At 44.4% G+C, this 17502-nt stretch overlaps 1 protein-coding gene across 1 annotated transcript in view; it reads left to right on the top strand.

Annotated features, from left to right (window-relative positions):
• The window catches only part of LOC121571275 (collagen alpha-6(IV) chain), a 105652-nt gene extending 91261 nt beyond the window's left edge, over positions 1-14391 (top strand). Inside the window, exons 36-43 of the mRNA XM_041882644.2 lie at positions 10242-10358; positions 10696-10857; positions 11133-11231; positions 12147-12293; positions 12521-12637; positions 12992-13183; positions 13376-13662; positions 13966-14391. Of these exons, the coding sequence (XP_041738578.2) occupies positions 10242-10358; positions 10696-10857; positions 11133-11231; positions 12147-12293; positions 12521-12637; positions 12992-13183; positions 13376-13662; positions 13966-14223 (1379 nt within the window). The 3' untranslated portion in view covers positions 14224-14391. The remainder of the gene's footprint in view (positions 1-10241; positions 10359-10695; positions 10858-11132; positions 11232-12146; positions 12294-12520; positions 12638-12991; positions 13184-13375; positions 13663-13965) is intronic.
• The last annotated feature ends 3111 nt before the right edge of the window (positions 14392-17502 follow it).

The following is a 17502-nucleotide window of genomic DNA, read 5'->3' as shown; positions in this document are numbered from 1 at the left end:
GAAAATGGCGCTTGAATGTTTTGGTACACCTACTGGAGAGCTCTTCTTCTGTCTACACCCATTCAGCATCGTTCATACCCTCTTAAGCCTTAGTCCGACCCATCTCTTTAAGGATTCACATGTGAGGCCATGTGGTAAACAGTCTATATCAAATAAAATCTAAGTTTATTTGTCACATGCACAGGACACAGAAGGTGTAAATCGTACAGTGATAGTACTTGCAATATCAAAAACAGGAAGTGTCCAGATAAAAATATGTTATAAATATTTTATCGTTATTAGATTACGCTTACCCGACACACTTGTCTAAATTGATGGGTCATGTGAAGGAAATGCTATAACCACCCCTCACCCACATCTAGCTAAGTGGATGGGTCACTATTGTCTAGACATGTACACATGTTCATGAAATACAATCGATGGCCGTAATCACCCCCAGACACACCTGCTAATTTGATGGGTCATGTAATAATACGGGCGAAGTGGAGTCTTTTGTTTAGACATTAGCTAGGTAGATAGCTAGCTAAACAATGAACCGGCATAATCCCAACTCACACTACTACCAATACAAACATTGTCATAGCTGTAGTATGAATCTGCAGGTAGCTAAAGCTAACAAACTAGGTGCAACGTTAACTAGCTAACATTAGGCTATAACTAGCAATGCAAATGGATTTCTGATTCAAATAATATTACTACACAGATCATACACGTAATGTTAGCTAGCAAGCCAGCAAGCTAATGTTTGCTAGCTAACTAACAGTATGCTTTAACTTGCAATAAAAATGACTTTGACAAAATTAGAAACTTGTAGATAGACTCTTACCCGTATACATGGATGAATGCTTCACGGCAGACTGGAACCATTTAACTCAGTTTTGTTTGTAGCAACATCTTGTTTGGCCAGCTTTGTGTCAAGTCACTCCGGTTCACACTGACCGTGGCGTGTGCAGAAAGTTCCCTACCTTCTCCCCTTTCCACCTGCCTCCTACATTTTTGCGGTAATGCTGCAGTCAGTTTGTTGTAATTTTGGATACAGCAGAAATGTCCATATATTTTTGTTAACTGCATGTATGACTTAACTCCACCAGTCCTATTTATGATATCATTTACAAAGATTATATATATTATAATTTTTTATTACAAAAATAATGTTTTTTTTATCAATTAGTATATTTGAGTTTAACCATAATATTTGTTGTGATATTTGTTCTGTCTTTTCTGGTGTATTAAACTGAAATTGCAACCAGCTTTCTATGGCTTGTTTTAAAAGTAGCGATATTTTGGAGATTATTTCATTTTCAAATAACCGACAGTGAGAGGTTGTAATCTGAATGAAGGGAAAAAGGCCATTCTTGAACAAGGGGTGAGCAATTCTTACTAATCTGCTAGAGAACCAGTTTGGATTTAATTATAGTTTTTGTATGCCTTTAGTGAGAGGTACAATGCTTTAATATTTAATAATTGTAGTCCTCCGAATTCATATTCATTATATAAAAAGGGCCCGTTTAATTTTGTCTGGCTTGTCGTTCCAAATAAAGTAGAACATTTTTTGCTCATATAATTTAAAAACACAAATCTTTAGGTGTAGGCAGGGCCATAAGTAAATAGGTAAACTGGGATATGACTAAATTTTTCCACAAATAGACAGGTGTTGGTAGCAAGATCTTATCTAATTTGGCTAACTGTCTATTAAAATGTATTGTAGTGAGATCATTTCTTCTTTTGGGATATGAATACCGAGTATGTCCACTTCACCGTCGGACCATTTTATTGGTAAACTACACGGTAATGTACAGTGAGGGAAAAAAGTATTTGATCCCCTGCTGATTTTGTACGTTTGCCCACTGACAAAGACATGATCAGTCTATAATTTTAATGGTAGGTTTATTTGAACAGTGAGAGACAGAATAACAACAACAAAATCCAGAAAAACGCATGTCAAAAATGTTATAAATTGATTATAATTATAATTAGGGAAATAAGTATTTGACCCCTCTGCAAAACATGACTTAGTACTTGGTGGCAAAACCCTTGTTGGCAATCACAGAGGTCAGACGTTTCTTGTAGTTGGCCACCAGGTTTGCACACTTCTCAGGAGGTATTTTGTCCCACTCCTCTTTGCAGATCTTCTCCAAGTCATTAAGGTTTCGAGGCTGACGTTTGGCAACTCGAACCTTCAGCTCCCTCCACAGTTTCTATGGGATTAAGGTCTGGAGACTGGCTAGGCCACTCCAGGACCTTAATGTGCTTCTTCTTGAGCCACTCCTTTGTTGCCTTGGCCATGTGTTTTGGGTCATTGTCATGCTGGAATACCCATCCACGACCCATTTTCAATGCCCTGGCTGAGGGAAGGAGGTTCTCACCCAACATTTGACGGTAAATGGCGCCGTCCATCGTCCCTTTGATGCGGTGAAGTTGTCCTGTCCCCTTAGCAGAAAAATATCCCCAAAGCATAATGTTTCCACCTCCATGTTTGACGGTGGGGATGGTGTTCTTGGGGTCATAGGCAGCATTCCTCCTCCTCCAAACACGGCGAGTTGAGTTGATGCCAAAGAGCTCGATTTTGGTCTCATCTGACCACAACACTTTCACCCAGTTCTCCTCTGAATCATTCAGATGTTCATTGGCAAACTTCAGACGGGCCTGTATATGTGCTTTCTTGAGCAGGGGGACCTTGCGGGCGCTGCAGAATTTCAGTCCTTCACGGCATAGTGTGTTACCATTGACAAGATCCTCCCGTGTAGTTCTGGGCTGATTCCTCACCGTTCTCATGATCATTGCAACTCCACAAGGTGAAATCTTGCATGGAGCCCCAGGCCGAGGGAGATTGACAGTCCTTTTGTGTTCTTCCATTTGCGAATAATCGCACCAACTGTTGTCACCTTCTCACCAAGCTGCTTGGCGATGGTCTTGTAGCCCATTCCAGCCTTGTGTAGGTCTACAATCTTGTCCCTGACATCCTTGGAGAGCTCTTTGGTCTTGGCCATGGTGGAGAGTTTGGAATCTGATTGATTGTTTCTGTGGACAGGTGTCTTTTTATTTAGGTAACAAACTGAGATTAGGAGCACTCCCTTTAAGAGTGTGCTCCTAATCTCAGCTCGTTACCTGTATAAAAGACATCTGGGAGCCATAAATCTTTCTGATTGAGAGGGGGTCAAATACTTATTTCCCTCATTAAAATGCAAATCAATTTATAACATTTTTGACATGTGTTTTTCTGGATTATTTTGTTGTTATTCTGTTACTCACTGTTCAAATAAACCTACCATTAAAATTATAGACTGATAATTTCTTCTTCAGTGGGCAAACGTACAAAATCAGCAGGGGATCAAATACTTTTTTCCCTCATTGTAAAAGTTATCATTTGGTTTTAATCCAGAGAGGTTAGAGAAAGTATCTAGATCAGGGGTGTCAAACGTCCGGCCCGCGGGCCGGATAAGTATAAAAATGCGCTGCAATTTTTCAATAAAATAAACTGCTGTTCCAATTGCGTCCACTGGATGGCGCAATAGCAATTGTGTTAAGCAAGCAAACTGTTTATACCGGGGCAGAGCAAGTAGGTCAAGCACGTGCAGCCAATGAGCTACTTTGTTTTGCCCGCGATATTTATTACGGCTTCTACTTTTAACATTATGTGCTTTGGCACCCTCATTGCCCCAATATGTCTCTGTCAAAAAAGAGAAAAGTGGACGCAGAGTGCAGTGTTCCAAGAAAAATGGTAATCCTATTTAATCACGGAATTGAATGGGAAAGCTGTATGTTTGGTGTGTTCAGAGCATGTTGCAGTGCTGAAAGAATATAACCTTCGTCGCCACTATGTGAGTCTTCATGCCGACAAATATGACAACTTTCAAGGACAGCGGAGATGAGAAGGTGAATGAACTGTTGGCGGGTCTGAAGAAACAGCAGTCTGTGTTTACTCACAGCCGAGACATCAGTGACGCTGCAGTGAAAGCTAGCTACCTCATTGCTAATGAAATCGCAGTGGCTTCAAAACCATTTAGTGAGGGTGAATTTGTAAAAACATGCATGATGAAGGCAGCGGAGATTGTGTGCCCTGAAAAGCGGCAGGCTTTTGCAAATATCAGCCTGACAAGAAACACAGTTGCAGACAGGATTTCCGATCTTTCAGTGGATTTGGACAGCCAGTTGAAGCAAAAAGTAAAGTCATTTATTGCGTTTTCGGGTTGCAATTGATGAAAGCACGGACATTACAGATGTTGCACAACTGGCCATTTTCATCCGCTGAGTTGATGACACATTGACCGTCACCGAGGAGTTTGTGGAGTTGGTGCCGATGACAGATACAACGACAGCAGCTGATATTTTTACCGCACTCGTCGGGCGCGCTGGACAGGGTCGGAGTGGACTGGTCCCGCGCTGTCAGCCTGGCTACAGATGGTGCGCCCTCAATGATCGGGAAAAAAGCAGGCGTTGTGACAAAGTTCAGAGAGAAAGTGCAATCTGCAAATGGAGGACGTGATTTTTTGACTTTTCACTGTATTTTGCACCAGGAGGCTTTGTGTTGCAAGTCATTAAAGATGGATAACGTCATGAAGGTGGTCATCCAAACTGTTAATTTCATCCGATCCAGAAGCCTGAATCACTGTCAGTTTGACAGCCTTCTCAGAGAGAAAGACCACATCTATGGCCTGCCATACCACACTGAGGTAAGATGGTTAAGCCGAGGTGCTGTGCTGAGGCGTTTCTTTGATTTACGAGAAGAAATTGAACAGTTCATGGAAGAAAAGGGCAAACCAGTGTTAGAATTTCATTCCGCAGAATGGATGCAGGACCTTGCATTTATGGTGGATGTTACAGAGCACCTGAATAACTTGAACAAACAGCTGCAAGGGCGCAACAAAGTTGTCACGCAGTATTATGACAGCATACGTTCTTTCAAGTTGAAGCTGTCATTGTGGGAGACGCAACTTGCCGGTGGTGATGCAGCTCAATTCCCCTGTCTGAAAAATGTGTACGCGACCCAACATGTGGCAGACATGAAGCGGTTCAAAGATAAAATAACGGGACTGTTACGGGAGTTTGAGCAACGCTTTCAGATTTATGTTTATATGTTTTTATGTTGATGTGCTATTGTTTTTAATTGATTTTATTTGTATATTTAACCTATTCTTGACTCTGTGGTTCTTGCACTTGTTTGGGGAACAGGATTTCATTATTTTTATCTACATTTCTGCCTGAGAAATGACACCCTGATATAGTTCTGTGATCTGTGAAACAGTTCTGTTAATCACTGAGGCATTGTGTGTTTGTGTGTTCTTTTTCTTTAGAATTTTCAAATAAACTTGACGTGTTTTATGATTAATAGTGATGTTGTGCTTGTACTATTTTGGACACACTGTCCTCAGGCTCCAGCTTTATGTTGTATGTTGATCGTATTAAAACAAAGAAAACAATCTGAAGTTGTTGTTTTTAAGTTATATATACCATGATTTTTCCGGTCCGGCCCACTTGGGAATAGATTTTCCTCCATGTGGCCCCTGAGCTAAAATGAGTTTGACACCCCTGATCTAGATCCTCTATGAGGCTGTGCAGGAATCCAACCTCTCACAGCTTTGTTTTTAAGCCCTGGATTTCTATCCCCTTGATATTATTGTTGGATCTGATATTAATAGCTAACATTTCGATGGCCATAATAAATAGATATGCCGATAGTGGACAACCTTGTTTTACTCCTGTTGACAGTTTAATACCTTCTGAGAAGTAGCCATTATTTACTATTTTACACCTGGGGTTACTATACATAACTTTAACCCATAGTATAAGAGATTCTCGTAAATTAAAAAATAGTCCAGGCATTTATTTTTATTTAACCTGATTTAACTAGGCAAGTCAGTTAAGTGGTCCTCTGTAGCTCAATTGGTAGAGCATGGCGCTTGTAACGCCAGGGTAGTGGGTTCGATCCCCGGGACCACCCATACGTAAAAATGTATGCACACATGACTAAGTCGCTTTGGATAAAAGCGTCTGCTAAATGGCATATTATATTATATTATTAAGAACAAATTCTTATTTACAATGATGGCTTATCAAAAGGCAAAAGGCCTCCTACGGGGACGGGGGCTGGGATTAAAAATGTAAATATAGGACAAAACACACATCACGACAAGAGACACCACAACACTACATAAATAGAGACCTAAGACAACAACATAGCATGGCAGCAACTATATAATTTATCAATTCCAGTCGTGCTTTATCAAAGGCCTTTTCAAAGTCAGTAATGAATACCATGCCTGGTTTCCCAGATTTTTCATAGTGTTCTTGTCACACCCTGGTTCGGGGACTCATTATGTTGAACCAGGGTGTGTTCATTCTATGTTTTCGGTTTCTCTGGTGGGTGTTCTAGGTGGTTTATTTTCTATGTTTGCCGGTGTGACTCCCAATCAGAGGCAAACGAGTGTCAGCTGTCGGCTGTTTGTCTCTGATTGGGAGCCATATTTAATCTATCTGTTTTCCTTTCGGGTTGTGGGATTTTGTTCGTGTGTGTTCGTGTTGTACCACAGACGTCACGGATTCGTTGTTTGTTTCTTTGTTGCTGTTAGTAGTATTCAGTATAGAACTTCACGGATCGTCATTTGTTGTTTTCTTCGTGGTTGCTTTAAGTTAATAAAGTCATCATGTTCACTCGCAACGCTGCGCATTGGTCTCCTCCTTCCGACGTTCGTGACAGAATAACCCACCCTCAAAGGACCAAGCAGCGCGTCCAGGAGCAACGGCATCAGCAGGACCATCATCGTCGGAAGGACGAGAGGCAACCCCAAAAAAATTTTGGGGGGGGGCACATGGCTTGGGCGACGGAGCAGCAGGAGGCTGCCACAAGGCAGAGTCAGAGGGCTGCCAGGTTAAGGGGGCTGACGGAGGCAGAGAAGGGACGGATTCAGTGGGCTACCAGGTCAAGGGGGCTACTGGGTAAAGCAGGGAAGGAAAGTGTTGAGGCACGGCGTGAGGTACTGGGGTGTGTAACCAGTTCGGTCCGGCCCGTTCCTAGTCCCGAGGTGCAGCCAGTAGTGTGTGTTCCCCGTCGGTGCACGGCCTGTTCCGGTCCCTCGCACTAAGTGTACGGTGCGCGTCGCCAGCCCGGTTCGACCTGATCCTGCCACCCGCACCAAGTGTACTGGTGCGCGTCGCCAGCCCAGCCCGGCCTGTTCCGGCCACTCGCACCAGGGATACGGTGCGCGTCGCCAGCCCGGCCCGGCCTGTTCCTACTCCACGCACCAGGGATACGGTGCGCTTCGCCAGCCCGGCCCGGCCTGTTCCGGCCTCTCGCACCAGAGATACGGTGCGCGTCGCCAGCCCAGCCCGGCCTGTTCCCGCTCTCCGCACTAGGCTTAATGTGAGTCCCCAGGGTCCAGCATGCCCTGTTCCGGCTCTCCGCACTAGCCCTTATGTGCGTTCCCAGGGTCCAGCATGCCCTGTTGCTTCTCCCCGCACTAGCCCTGAGATGCGTGTCCTCAGCCCGGTACCTCCTGTTCTAGACGATCGTGACAGAAAATCCCACCAAGACCAGACCAAGCAGCGTGTCCAGGAGCTGAAGGGCGATAATTGGAAACAGAGGAGCGAGAATTGGGCGAGAATGATGGAGGCCTGGTCCACGGGGGAGGAGAGACCCCCAGAAATTTTTTAGGGGGGCTCACGACGCCGGGGCAGCAGGTGTACGGGGTTGGAGGAGTGCAGGAGGTTGGCAGATAGGGCCGCCAGGTTAAGGGGGGCCACTGGTCACGAAGGGGAAGGAAGGTGTAGAGGCACGGCCAAGGGTACTGGGGTGTGTTACCAGTCCGGTCCGGCCCGTTCCTGATCCCCGTGTAGGGCCAGGGGTGTGTGTCCTCAGTGCGGTCCTGTCTGTTCCTGTTCCTCGCATGGAGCCTGTGGTGCGCGTCCCCCAGCCCAGCCCGGCCTGTGCCTGCTCCCCGCACCAAGGATACGGTGCGCGTCGCCAGCCCGACCCGGCCTGTTCCGGCCACTCGCACCAGGGATACGGTGCGCTGCCGCCAGCCCGACCCGGCCTGTTCCGGCCACTCGCACCAAGGATACGGTGCGCGCCGCCAGCCCGACCCGGCCTGTTCCGGCCACTCGCACCAGGGATACGGTGCGCGCCGCCAGCTCCGACCCGGCCTGTTCCGCCACTCGCACCAGGGATACGGTGCGCTGTCGCCAGCCCGACCCGGCCTGTTCCGGCCACTCGCACCAGGGATACGGTGCGCGTCGCCAGCCCAGTCCGGCCCATCCAAGCTTCCCGCACCAAGTCTGTGGTGCGCCTCGCCAGCCCTGTCCGGCTCGTCCCTGCTCTCCGCACCAAGTCAGTGGTGTGCGTCGCCAGCCCATTCCGGTCCATTCCTGCTCCACGCACCAAGCCAGGGGCGCGTGTCGTCAGTCCGGCTCCGACAGCGGGGCTAGACAGGACCAGGAGTACTTTGGGGGGTTGGAGAGGAAGTGGGGATCAAGCCCGGAGCCGGAGCCGCCGCGAGGAAGAATGCCCACCCAGCCCTCCCCTGTTTTGCTCGGATTTAGGCGCGGTCACAGTCCGCGCCTTTAGGGGGGTACTGTCACACCCTGGTTCGGGGACTCATTATGTTGAACCAGGGTGTGTTCATTCTATGTTTTCGGTTTCTCTGGTGGGTGTTCTAGGTGGTTTATTTTCTATGTTTGCCGGTGTGACTCCCAATCAGAGGCAAACGAGTGTCAGCTGTCGGCTGTTTGTCTCTGATTGGGAGCCATATTTAATCTATCTGTTTTCCTTTCGGGTTGTGGGATTTTGTTCGTGTGTGTTCGTGTTGTACCACAGACGTCACGGATTCGTTGTTTGTTTCTTTGTTGCTGTTAGTAGTATTCAGTATAGAACTTCACGGATCGTCATTTGTTGTTTTCTTCGTGGTTGCTTTAAGTTAATAAAGTCATCATGTTCACTCGCAACGCTGCGCATTGGTCTCCTCCTTCCGACGTTCGTGACAGTTCTATTGTTTCCAGTACTTGTCTTATATTATCTCCAATGTATCATCGATGTAAAAAACCTGTCTGATTAGGATGAATAATGTCTGACAATACCTTTTTAATTGTATGCGCTATGCATTTTGCTAGGATTTTGCCATCACAACACTGAAGTGTAAGGGGCCTCCAGTTTTTTAGGTGGACTGGATCTTTATATTTACCACCTGGGTCCTGTTTCAGTAATATTGAAATCAGACCTTGCTGAGTATCCGATAGTCTACCATTTTTATAGGAGTGGTTAAAACATGCTAATAACGGACCTCTGAGTACATCGAAAAAAGGTTTGATATGCCTCAACTGGTATGCCATCCAGCCTGGAGTTTTCCCGGACTTAAAGGCTTTAATTGTATCAAGTTCCTCCTCTGTAATTTGACCTCCATGAGTCTTTCTGAACAACTGTTAATTTTACACTATTAACATAAATATAATCCATACAATTAACTTCAGTTAGTGTGTAACAGGTTTCTGTAAATTCTTTTTGGTAGCATTTCTGTGTTGAAGATTAAAAAATAATATATTCCATCGAGTTTGCTTTATTTATTATAATATATTACACTTGACCTTTCTTGAATAAATTCCTCCAGTTCTTTTAGTTTTTCCTCTAACTTATTCTGTGCCTCTATGGGACAGTTTTTATTGCTATCTCTCTGTATTGTTACTTCCTCTATTTCCTTTGTTAATATAAACAGTTTCTACCTAAATATCTTTTGTTTTAAATATGAGTATTGAATTGCATGGCCTCTAAAAGGCACATTTAAAAGTGTCCCATACAATAAGGGGATCTGCTGTACCTGTGTTATGTAGGAAAAAGTCAGTTATAAATTATTCTGTCTTGGTTAAAAACAAGTTGTCTTCCAGTAGGCTCTGATAAAATGTCCAATATCCTCGCACTCCCGGAAATTCTGTAAGAGTAATGTATATACCAATTATTTGATGGTCCGACCACATTCTGTCCCCTATCAACACTCTTAACTTTTGGTGGCAGCGAGAATAACATAAGAAAGTAGTCAAGATGACTAGCTTGATTGAGCCTCCGCCATCCATGATTTCCTTAAGTGCATGAGGGTGATAGTTTGATAGTTTATGGTCCATAATATATTTGTTAGTGCACTATTCCCTGTAATAGTGCACTACTTTTGACCAGAGTCTGTTTCTAAAGCAGAAACAGTGAGGCACCTAGGGTAACGTGTGTGTGTTGATGCTGACCCCAACTCTTGTCTGGATGTCAGGGGGTCCTGGTATGACGGGCTTCCCAGGTCTGCCTGGTCCTCGCGGGGAGACGGTCGATTCTAACATCCCTGGACCACTGGGAAACCCTGGCCTGCCTGGAATCGATGGAGAACAAGGTAATTTAACCCTTCATTTGGCCCTTTATAAAACTATAGATTGACCAGCTGAGATTTGTCTCCTCCTTATATTTCCCCTCTTATCTCTTTCCTCCTTCCATCTCTCCATCTCTTACCACTCTATATCTATACCTAGTTCACTGAGTGTTAAATTACTAACATCTCCTCTCTCCTCTATCCGTTCCTCCAGGTTGTCCTCTTCTCCTTCTCTTTCTCTCCATTTCTCCCTCTGAGTCATCTCTCCTTCTCCTCCCTCCATCTAAATCCAACACTCTATAGACCTCTATACTGTAGCTAGTTCACTCTTGTGTTAATTGTTTATGGTCGGATCCTCCAGGTTACCGTGGTCCTCCAGGCCCCCCAGGCCCACCTGGGCCCGGTACAACCCAGGGAGACAGAGGCGACGCTGGGCTATCTGGCATCCCTGGTACCCCTGGTAACCGTGGAGACCCTGGGGGTCCAGGTGGCATAGGACGGGACGGAAACCCTGGATTCAAAGGTACAGGGATGACAAATCAATGTACTGTAATATCCATCAGAATGTTATTTGAAAGCAAGGTACAGTGATGATGGCTCTCAGAATGAGGATGATTACCCTGATTGGGTCAACAATAGGGTTTCAAAAAAGGCTGCTTTATTTAAAGTAAGAGTCACGTTTGAATATCAACCTAAATTGGATGTTGATCTGACATTTTCTTACCCGGTAGTTGGTGTACCATGTACCATGTGTCTGATGGGGCTTGTTGTTAATGTTGTTGTTGTTGTGTTGCCCAGGAGCGAGAGGTGACTCTGGGTACAGTGGAGCATCAGGACAAAAGGGCTTCCCTGGAGATCCAGGATACTATGGAGGGAAAGGACCCAAAGGAAGGAGAGGTGAGAGACTTATCATTTTAACACACATTGATCTTGAAGATGAAACACTTGTCTTTGTCAATTTGATCAATTCATTGTAAAAAATGTACCTCTCATTTTGCTTTCTCTTTCTCTCTCTCTCTCTACCCCCCTCTCTCTCTCAATTCAATTCAATTTAAGGGGCTTTATTGGCATGGGAAACATATGTTTACATTGCCAAAGCAAGTGAAATAGAGGATAAACAAAAGTGAATTAAACAATAAATATATTAACAGTAAAAATTACACTCACAAAAGTTCAAAAATAATAAAGACATTTCAGGTGTCATTATGTCTATATACAGTGTTGTAATGATGTGCAAATAGTTAAAGTACAAAAAGGAAAATAAATAAAAACAAATATAGGTTGTATTTACAATGGTGTTTGTTCTTCACTGGTTGCTCTTTTCTTATGGCAACAGGTCACAAATCTTGCTGCTGTGATTGCACACTGTGGTATTTCACCCAATAGATATGGGAGTTTATCCAAATTGGATTTGTTTTCAAATTCTTTGTGGGTCTGTGTAATCTGAGGGAAGTATGTGTCTCTAATATGGTCATACATTTGGCAGAAAGTTAGGAAGTGCAGCTCAGTTTCCACCTCATTTTGTGGGCAGTGTGCACATAGCCTGTCTTCTCTTGAGAGCCAGGTCTGACTATGGCAGCCTTTCTCAATAGCAAGGTTATGCTCACTGAGTCTGTACATAGTCAAAGATTTCCTTAATTTTGGGTCAGTCACAGTGATCAGGTATTCTGCCACTGTGTACTCTCTGTTTAGGGCCAAATAGCATTCTAGTTTGCGCTGTTTTTTTGTTAATTCTTTCCAATGTGTCAAGTAATTATATTTCTGTTTTCCCCCTCCTTTCCCCTCCTCACACCTCTCTCCCTCCCCCTCTAGGTAATTATGGTAAAAAGGGACCCCCAGGTATAATTTTCCCCGGGCCGAACATCCAGATAACCTATGGAGACATGGGAGGCCCCGGGGCCAACGGAGCTCCAGGGGCCGTGGGAGAACCAGGCAATCCCGGCATGCCAGGCAGAGCTGGTAAGTAGCCCACTTAGAACACTTGAGTAACCTACTGGGACTATATTCACAAAGCATCTCAGAGAAAGAGTACTGAACTAGGATCGGTTTTGCCTTGTGTGGATTCAGACTAACCACAGTCACCCCCTAATCCCAGATCTAGGATCAGTTTACACTACCCTGATCCAAACCTGACCCATTAGGGATTAAAACATGAAGTAACATCAGATCCTCATCCTCTGTTCCAGGTCCTAAAGGCAGGCCTGGTGGGGTGGGGAAGCTGGGGAGGAACGGAGGGTCAGGTCTGGATGGACCTCTGGGAGGCTCTGGTCCTCCTGGTTTCCCTGGACCTACCGGGTCACAAGGTATGTATGTGTGTGTGTGTGTGTGTGTGTGTGTGTGTGTGTGTGTGTGTGAGAGAGAGAGAGAGAGCATGAGTGTGTATACCGTCTACAGTATATTTGCCTACTGTGAGTATGTTTGTGTATCTAGAATGTCTGTATGTGAATCCATCTGAACACACTCTATACAATATGACAAGTCTTACATTGCTTTATAACCGCATCATAATGCATTATAGCCGGAGGTTTTAAGTAAAGTGTTACCCAACATTTGAACCTTTACTACTTACATACTCCCTCCCATCTTCTCCCCTCCCCTCTCTTTTCACCTCCCCTCCTCCCCTCTCCCTTCCTCTCCTCTCCCCCCCTCCCCCCCAGGTCTGCCCGGTAAGCCCGGCCTGCAGGGTCCCCCAGGTAGTGTGGCACGCAGCAGGAGTATTGGCTACACTCTGGTGAAGCACAGTCAGAACAACCAGGTGCCCATGTGTCCTCAGGGCATGGCTCAGCTCTGGGAAGGATACAGTCTGCTGTATGTGGAGGGGCAAGAGAAGGCCCATAACCAGGACCTCGGTGCGTCACACACATGCTTGCACACACACCCACACGCACACACACACACACACACACACACACACACACACACAAGGGCAACATGAGCGATTATACGATTCGGGCAGGCAGAGCGACCTACAAAACTTGCGGAAAGCTAAACTTTATATCTCCCCTCCCCTATCTCTCCCCCCTCTCTCCCTCCTCTTCCAGGTATGGCGGGCTCCTGCCTTACCCGTTTCAGCACTGTCCCCTTCCTGTACTGCACGCCCAACGAGATCTGCTATTACGCCAGCCGCAATGACAAGTCCTTTTGGCTGTCCACCACGGCGCCCATCCCCATGATGCCGGTAGGAGAGGAGGCCATCAGCCAGTACATCAGCAGGTGCTCCGTGTGCGAGGCCTACTCCCAGGCTGTAGCTGTCCACTCACAGGACCTCACCATCCCCACCTGCCCTGCCGGCTGGAGGTCCCTCTGGATCGGGTACTCCTTCCTCATGGTGAGTTAGGGGGGATTAAGGCCAGATTCAATCCACTGTGCATTATAGAGCACTGTCGCCCAAAGTGTCTTTTAAAGCCAATATTCCTGCGTTTGAGATCACATTCATGGTAAACGCTGAAGATGTCGGCTCAATCGTAAATTACCTTTAAATATCAAGCACGCTTTGAATCCTGGCCTATATTCTATTCTCTAATGAAAGCTAGTTCACTACCCAATAACTCTATAGTCGAAACCACCATCTAGAAACGAACACCTAGATCTTATCTGGTCCCCTCCCCTCTCTCCCTTCCCCCCCATACAGCACACTGCTGCCGGGGCTGAGGGCGGCGGCCAGTCCCTGGTATCTCCAGGGTCCTGTCTTGAAGACTTCCGCGCCACGCCCTTCATCGAGTGTAACGGGGCCAAGGGCACCTGCCACTACTTTGCCAACAAGTACAGCTTCTGGCTGACCACGGTTGAGCCTAACCGGGAGTTCGACCCCCCTCCGATGGACACACTGAAGGGAGGCAACCAACGCAGCCGAGTCAGTCGCTGTCAAGTCTGCAGCAAGATCTTGTAGCTGGGATAAGAGTTGAAGATGGAGAGATAGAGAGAAGATATGGAAAATGAAAGAGAGAGAGACTGAAACAACAAAGGAGAGGGTAATGATTACTTATCAGAAAGAAAAAGAGAGATGGAGTAATTGAAATTATATTAAAAATAAAAAATAAACTTTGACTGAATTTGAGCACCTCTCCTGCGTCATCTAGGGGTCTCACTAGGAGTGTGAGGGGGTCCTGAAGGAGCCGACGAGGGCACTTCTGTAGGTTTATGATGCCCTTGTATCGATGTAAGACAGAAAGGGATGGAGAGATGAGGGGATTGTTCTAAGCTAGATTATTACTGACAGTGGTGCTATACTGTATGTTTTATGAGTCTTTATTTTGTTATTTTCACGTTACTATGGTTATGTGTCTGAAAACATTCACGGCTACCTTGGAGAGTGCAACTCCAAACCACCCCTTTGGCCTGCACTGAACCACTTTCACTTCCTGGGCTATATCCCAAATGGCCTATATAGTGCACTACCCATAGGACTCTGGTCCAAAGTAGTGCACTACATAGGGAATAGGATGCTATTTGGGATTCATCCGTTCTCTACCATTACAACTACATACATTCATGAACCTAAGAGACCCGCTATACATACCTGTTTACTGCTATAGCTAGCTAACTGCTTTTTATACTCAAACACACACCTATGATATCTATTATGTTTGTTTCAGTTGAGAGAAACAGTGTATTATGATATGCTTGTGATCCTATTGGAAACCGTTATGTTATTTTTTGGTGCTACCCTACACTGAGATTCAACTTGACAACAGTTTGGAAAAAGACAAATCCATCACTTTTTAAATATTAGAATGAATGGCATAGATAGATAGAGTGAGGTAACATCATCCCATGCCGAATCACTTGAAAAAATTGTCATACTTCTATTTATATAAGATCCCATTTATATTTATGTGAATGTATTGCACTAATATGAATGCCTATAATGGGTATAAACCACAGGAGGCTGCTGAGGGGAGGACGGCTCATAATAATGGCTGGAACGGAGCAAATGGAATGGCATCAAACACATGGAAACTCCATAATTTGATACCATTCCACTTATCCAGCTCCAGCCATTATTACGAGCCAGTCCTCCCCAATGAAGGTGCCACCAACCTCCTGTGGTATAAATGGAGTCAGTCTATGCAGGTAAAGATCTGTAACTTGTGTGTTTCTTTTCAGTTTAGCTACAGCGATGGAGGTTGAAGATGTAGCTTCTAATAACCAACATCAGTCCCCCCCCATTTCATCTCCTTTAAAGGAGCACTCCATAATTTGAGTTTTTTCACCAACAGTGGATTGTGTAATGTAACTGTCACTGTGTTAGACTGATAACACAGAATTAAAGTAACTCAATGGCAGTTCCATGTTCCCAAGACCCACCCCTTTGTTTACAAATGCAGTTGTTAGGGGGTTTCAAACTTTGGGTGGATACAGATATTGAGTATTGCTACTTTAAACTTACCTCCTTCACTGACTGGAATGGGTGACCAAGCCTATAGTACATTGCACCACATCATGGTGTCTTTGTTATTATTTAGAACCATCATATTCTCCATGGTTTCACTCACTCTCCTCACCTCGATAACTTATCTCCACTCCATGTTTTGTGACCAAATGTGGGTTTTATAAAACCCTCCACCACCCATACTTGAGCCGAAACATACAAGTACTCAGCAACTGCTTGGAAGGAATCACAAACTAACAACAAACACACACCACACACACACTCTCCGTTATAATGTTAAAAGTGCTGGGTGACTTAAGTTGTAACCACTATGACCACGATGTCTAACACATAGGCCCATCTCTCATTGGTAGCCCTGAGTACATCTTTTTACATTTGATTTTTTTCTCATTTGTTGTTGTTTTGTCTGTAATCTAGATTGTAATTATTATACTTCACTGTATGTATCCCCTGGTTCAAATGTTATTTACAAATACATTTTGGGGAAGCTGATCTGTACATTCGATGATAGGAATGAACAGAAATGTTTAGGATATGTTTTATATGGAAATATATACTTCTATGATTATTTTTGAATGACACGAAAGGATAAAAACAAATTTTTATTGTCACTGTCTTCACACTGACATCTGTTGAATATATTCCACCATCTTAAAAGGAATTCTGAGAACCTGAAAAATAAATATTTTTCATACAAATCCACATTTTACATGTATAACAGAGATGTAGTGGGGCGGCAGGTAGCTTAGTGGTTAAGAGCGTTGTGCCAGTAACCGAAAGGTTGCTGGTTCTAATCCCCGAGCCAACTAGGTGAAAAATCTGTCGATGTGCCCTTGAGCAAGGCCCTTAACCCTAATTGCTCCTGTAAGTCGCTCTGGATAAGAGCGTCTGCTAAATGACTAAAAATGTAAATGTATAACTGCCTAGCTACAATGATTATGCAGATGTACTACATTTTCCTCAGAGGATACAACAGATTGTCAAAAGGTGCAGTTGTGTTCACACTGAAATAAAAGTATTAAAACTAACACAGATTCAGATTGAATTAAGAATGATGATTATGATTATTTGAGAGAACTTAAACTAAATTATATACCACCTATACAGATCTAGACTACTGTATGTGTAAAAGGGTCCAAATTAAGGACATTTGGTTTGATGTAGTTGATTTACCACATTTGAAGAGTGCAACATACCTAACCTAGTAGTTACTCAACACAGAAAGTGCTGTGTGCTTATTAACAAGACAACATTAAAGTATAACACTTAGGTGATAACACATTTATTTTGTTGTCTTCATCTTTTCCGTGGAAAGCCACAGCAGTCATTTGATTGTCAACCACCTGACAAACGCAACATCATCAATTGTTTTAAACCACTCTTGGATTGGGGAACATTTAGCTGCGTTTACACAGGCAGACCAATTCTGCACTTTTCCTCAGTTATTGTCAAAATACCAATTCGTGGAAAAAGAACAGAATTGTGATGCCTTTGTAAATGCAGCCTTTTAAGACTGCCACTGGATGGGGTCATTGCATCAGGTAAGACAATTTTCTTGTTTTTATTTTTGTATTTTTTTCTGTAGTGTGTTTGTCAAAACCTATCATTCTTGACCAAAATTGTAAATGAATCATACAGCCTTCAGGTGTTTAGCAGGGCTACTTTGAAAAAAATGATATATAACATCAATTACACATTGAAACATAGGATCCCCTGTGGCTCAGTTGATAGAGCAACACCAGGGTTTTGGGTTCGATACCCACGGCGAACCAGTAC

This window comes from Coregonus clupeaformis, chromosome 8, assembly GCF_020615455.1.
Source record: "Coregonus clupeaformis isolate EN_2021a chromosome 8, ASM2061545v1, whole genome shotgun sequence".
NCBI lineage: Eukaryota > Metazoa > Chordata > Actinopteri > Salmoniformes > Salmonidae > Coregonus > Coregonus clupeaformis.
This window is presented reverse-complemented; position numbering and strand designations above follow the sequence as displayed.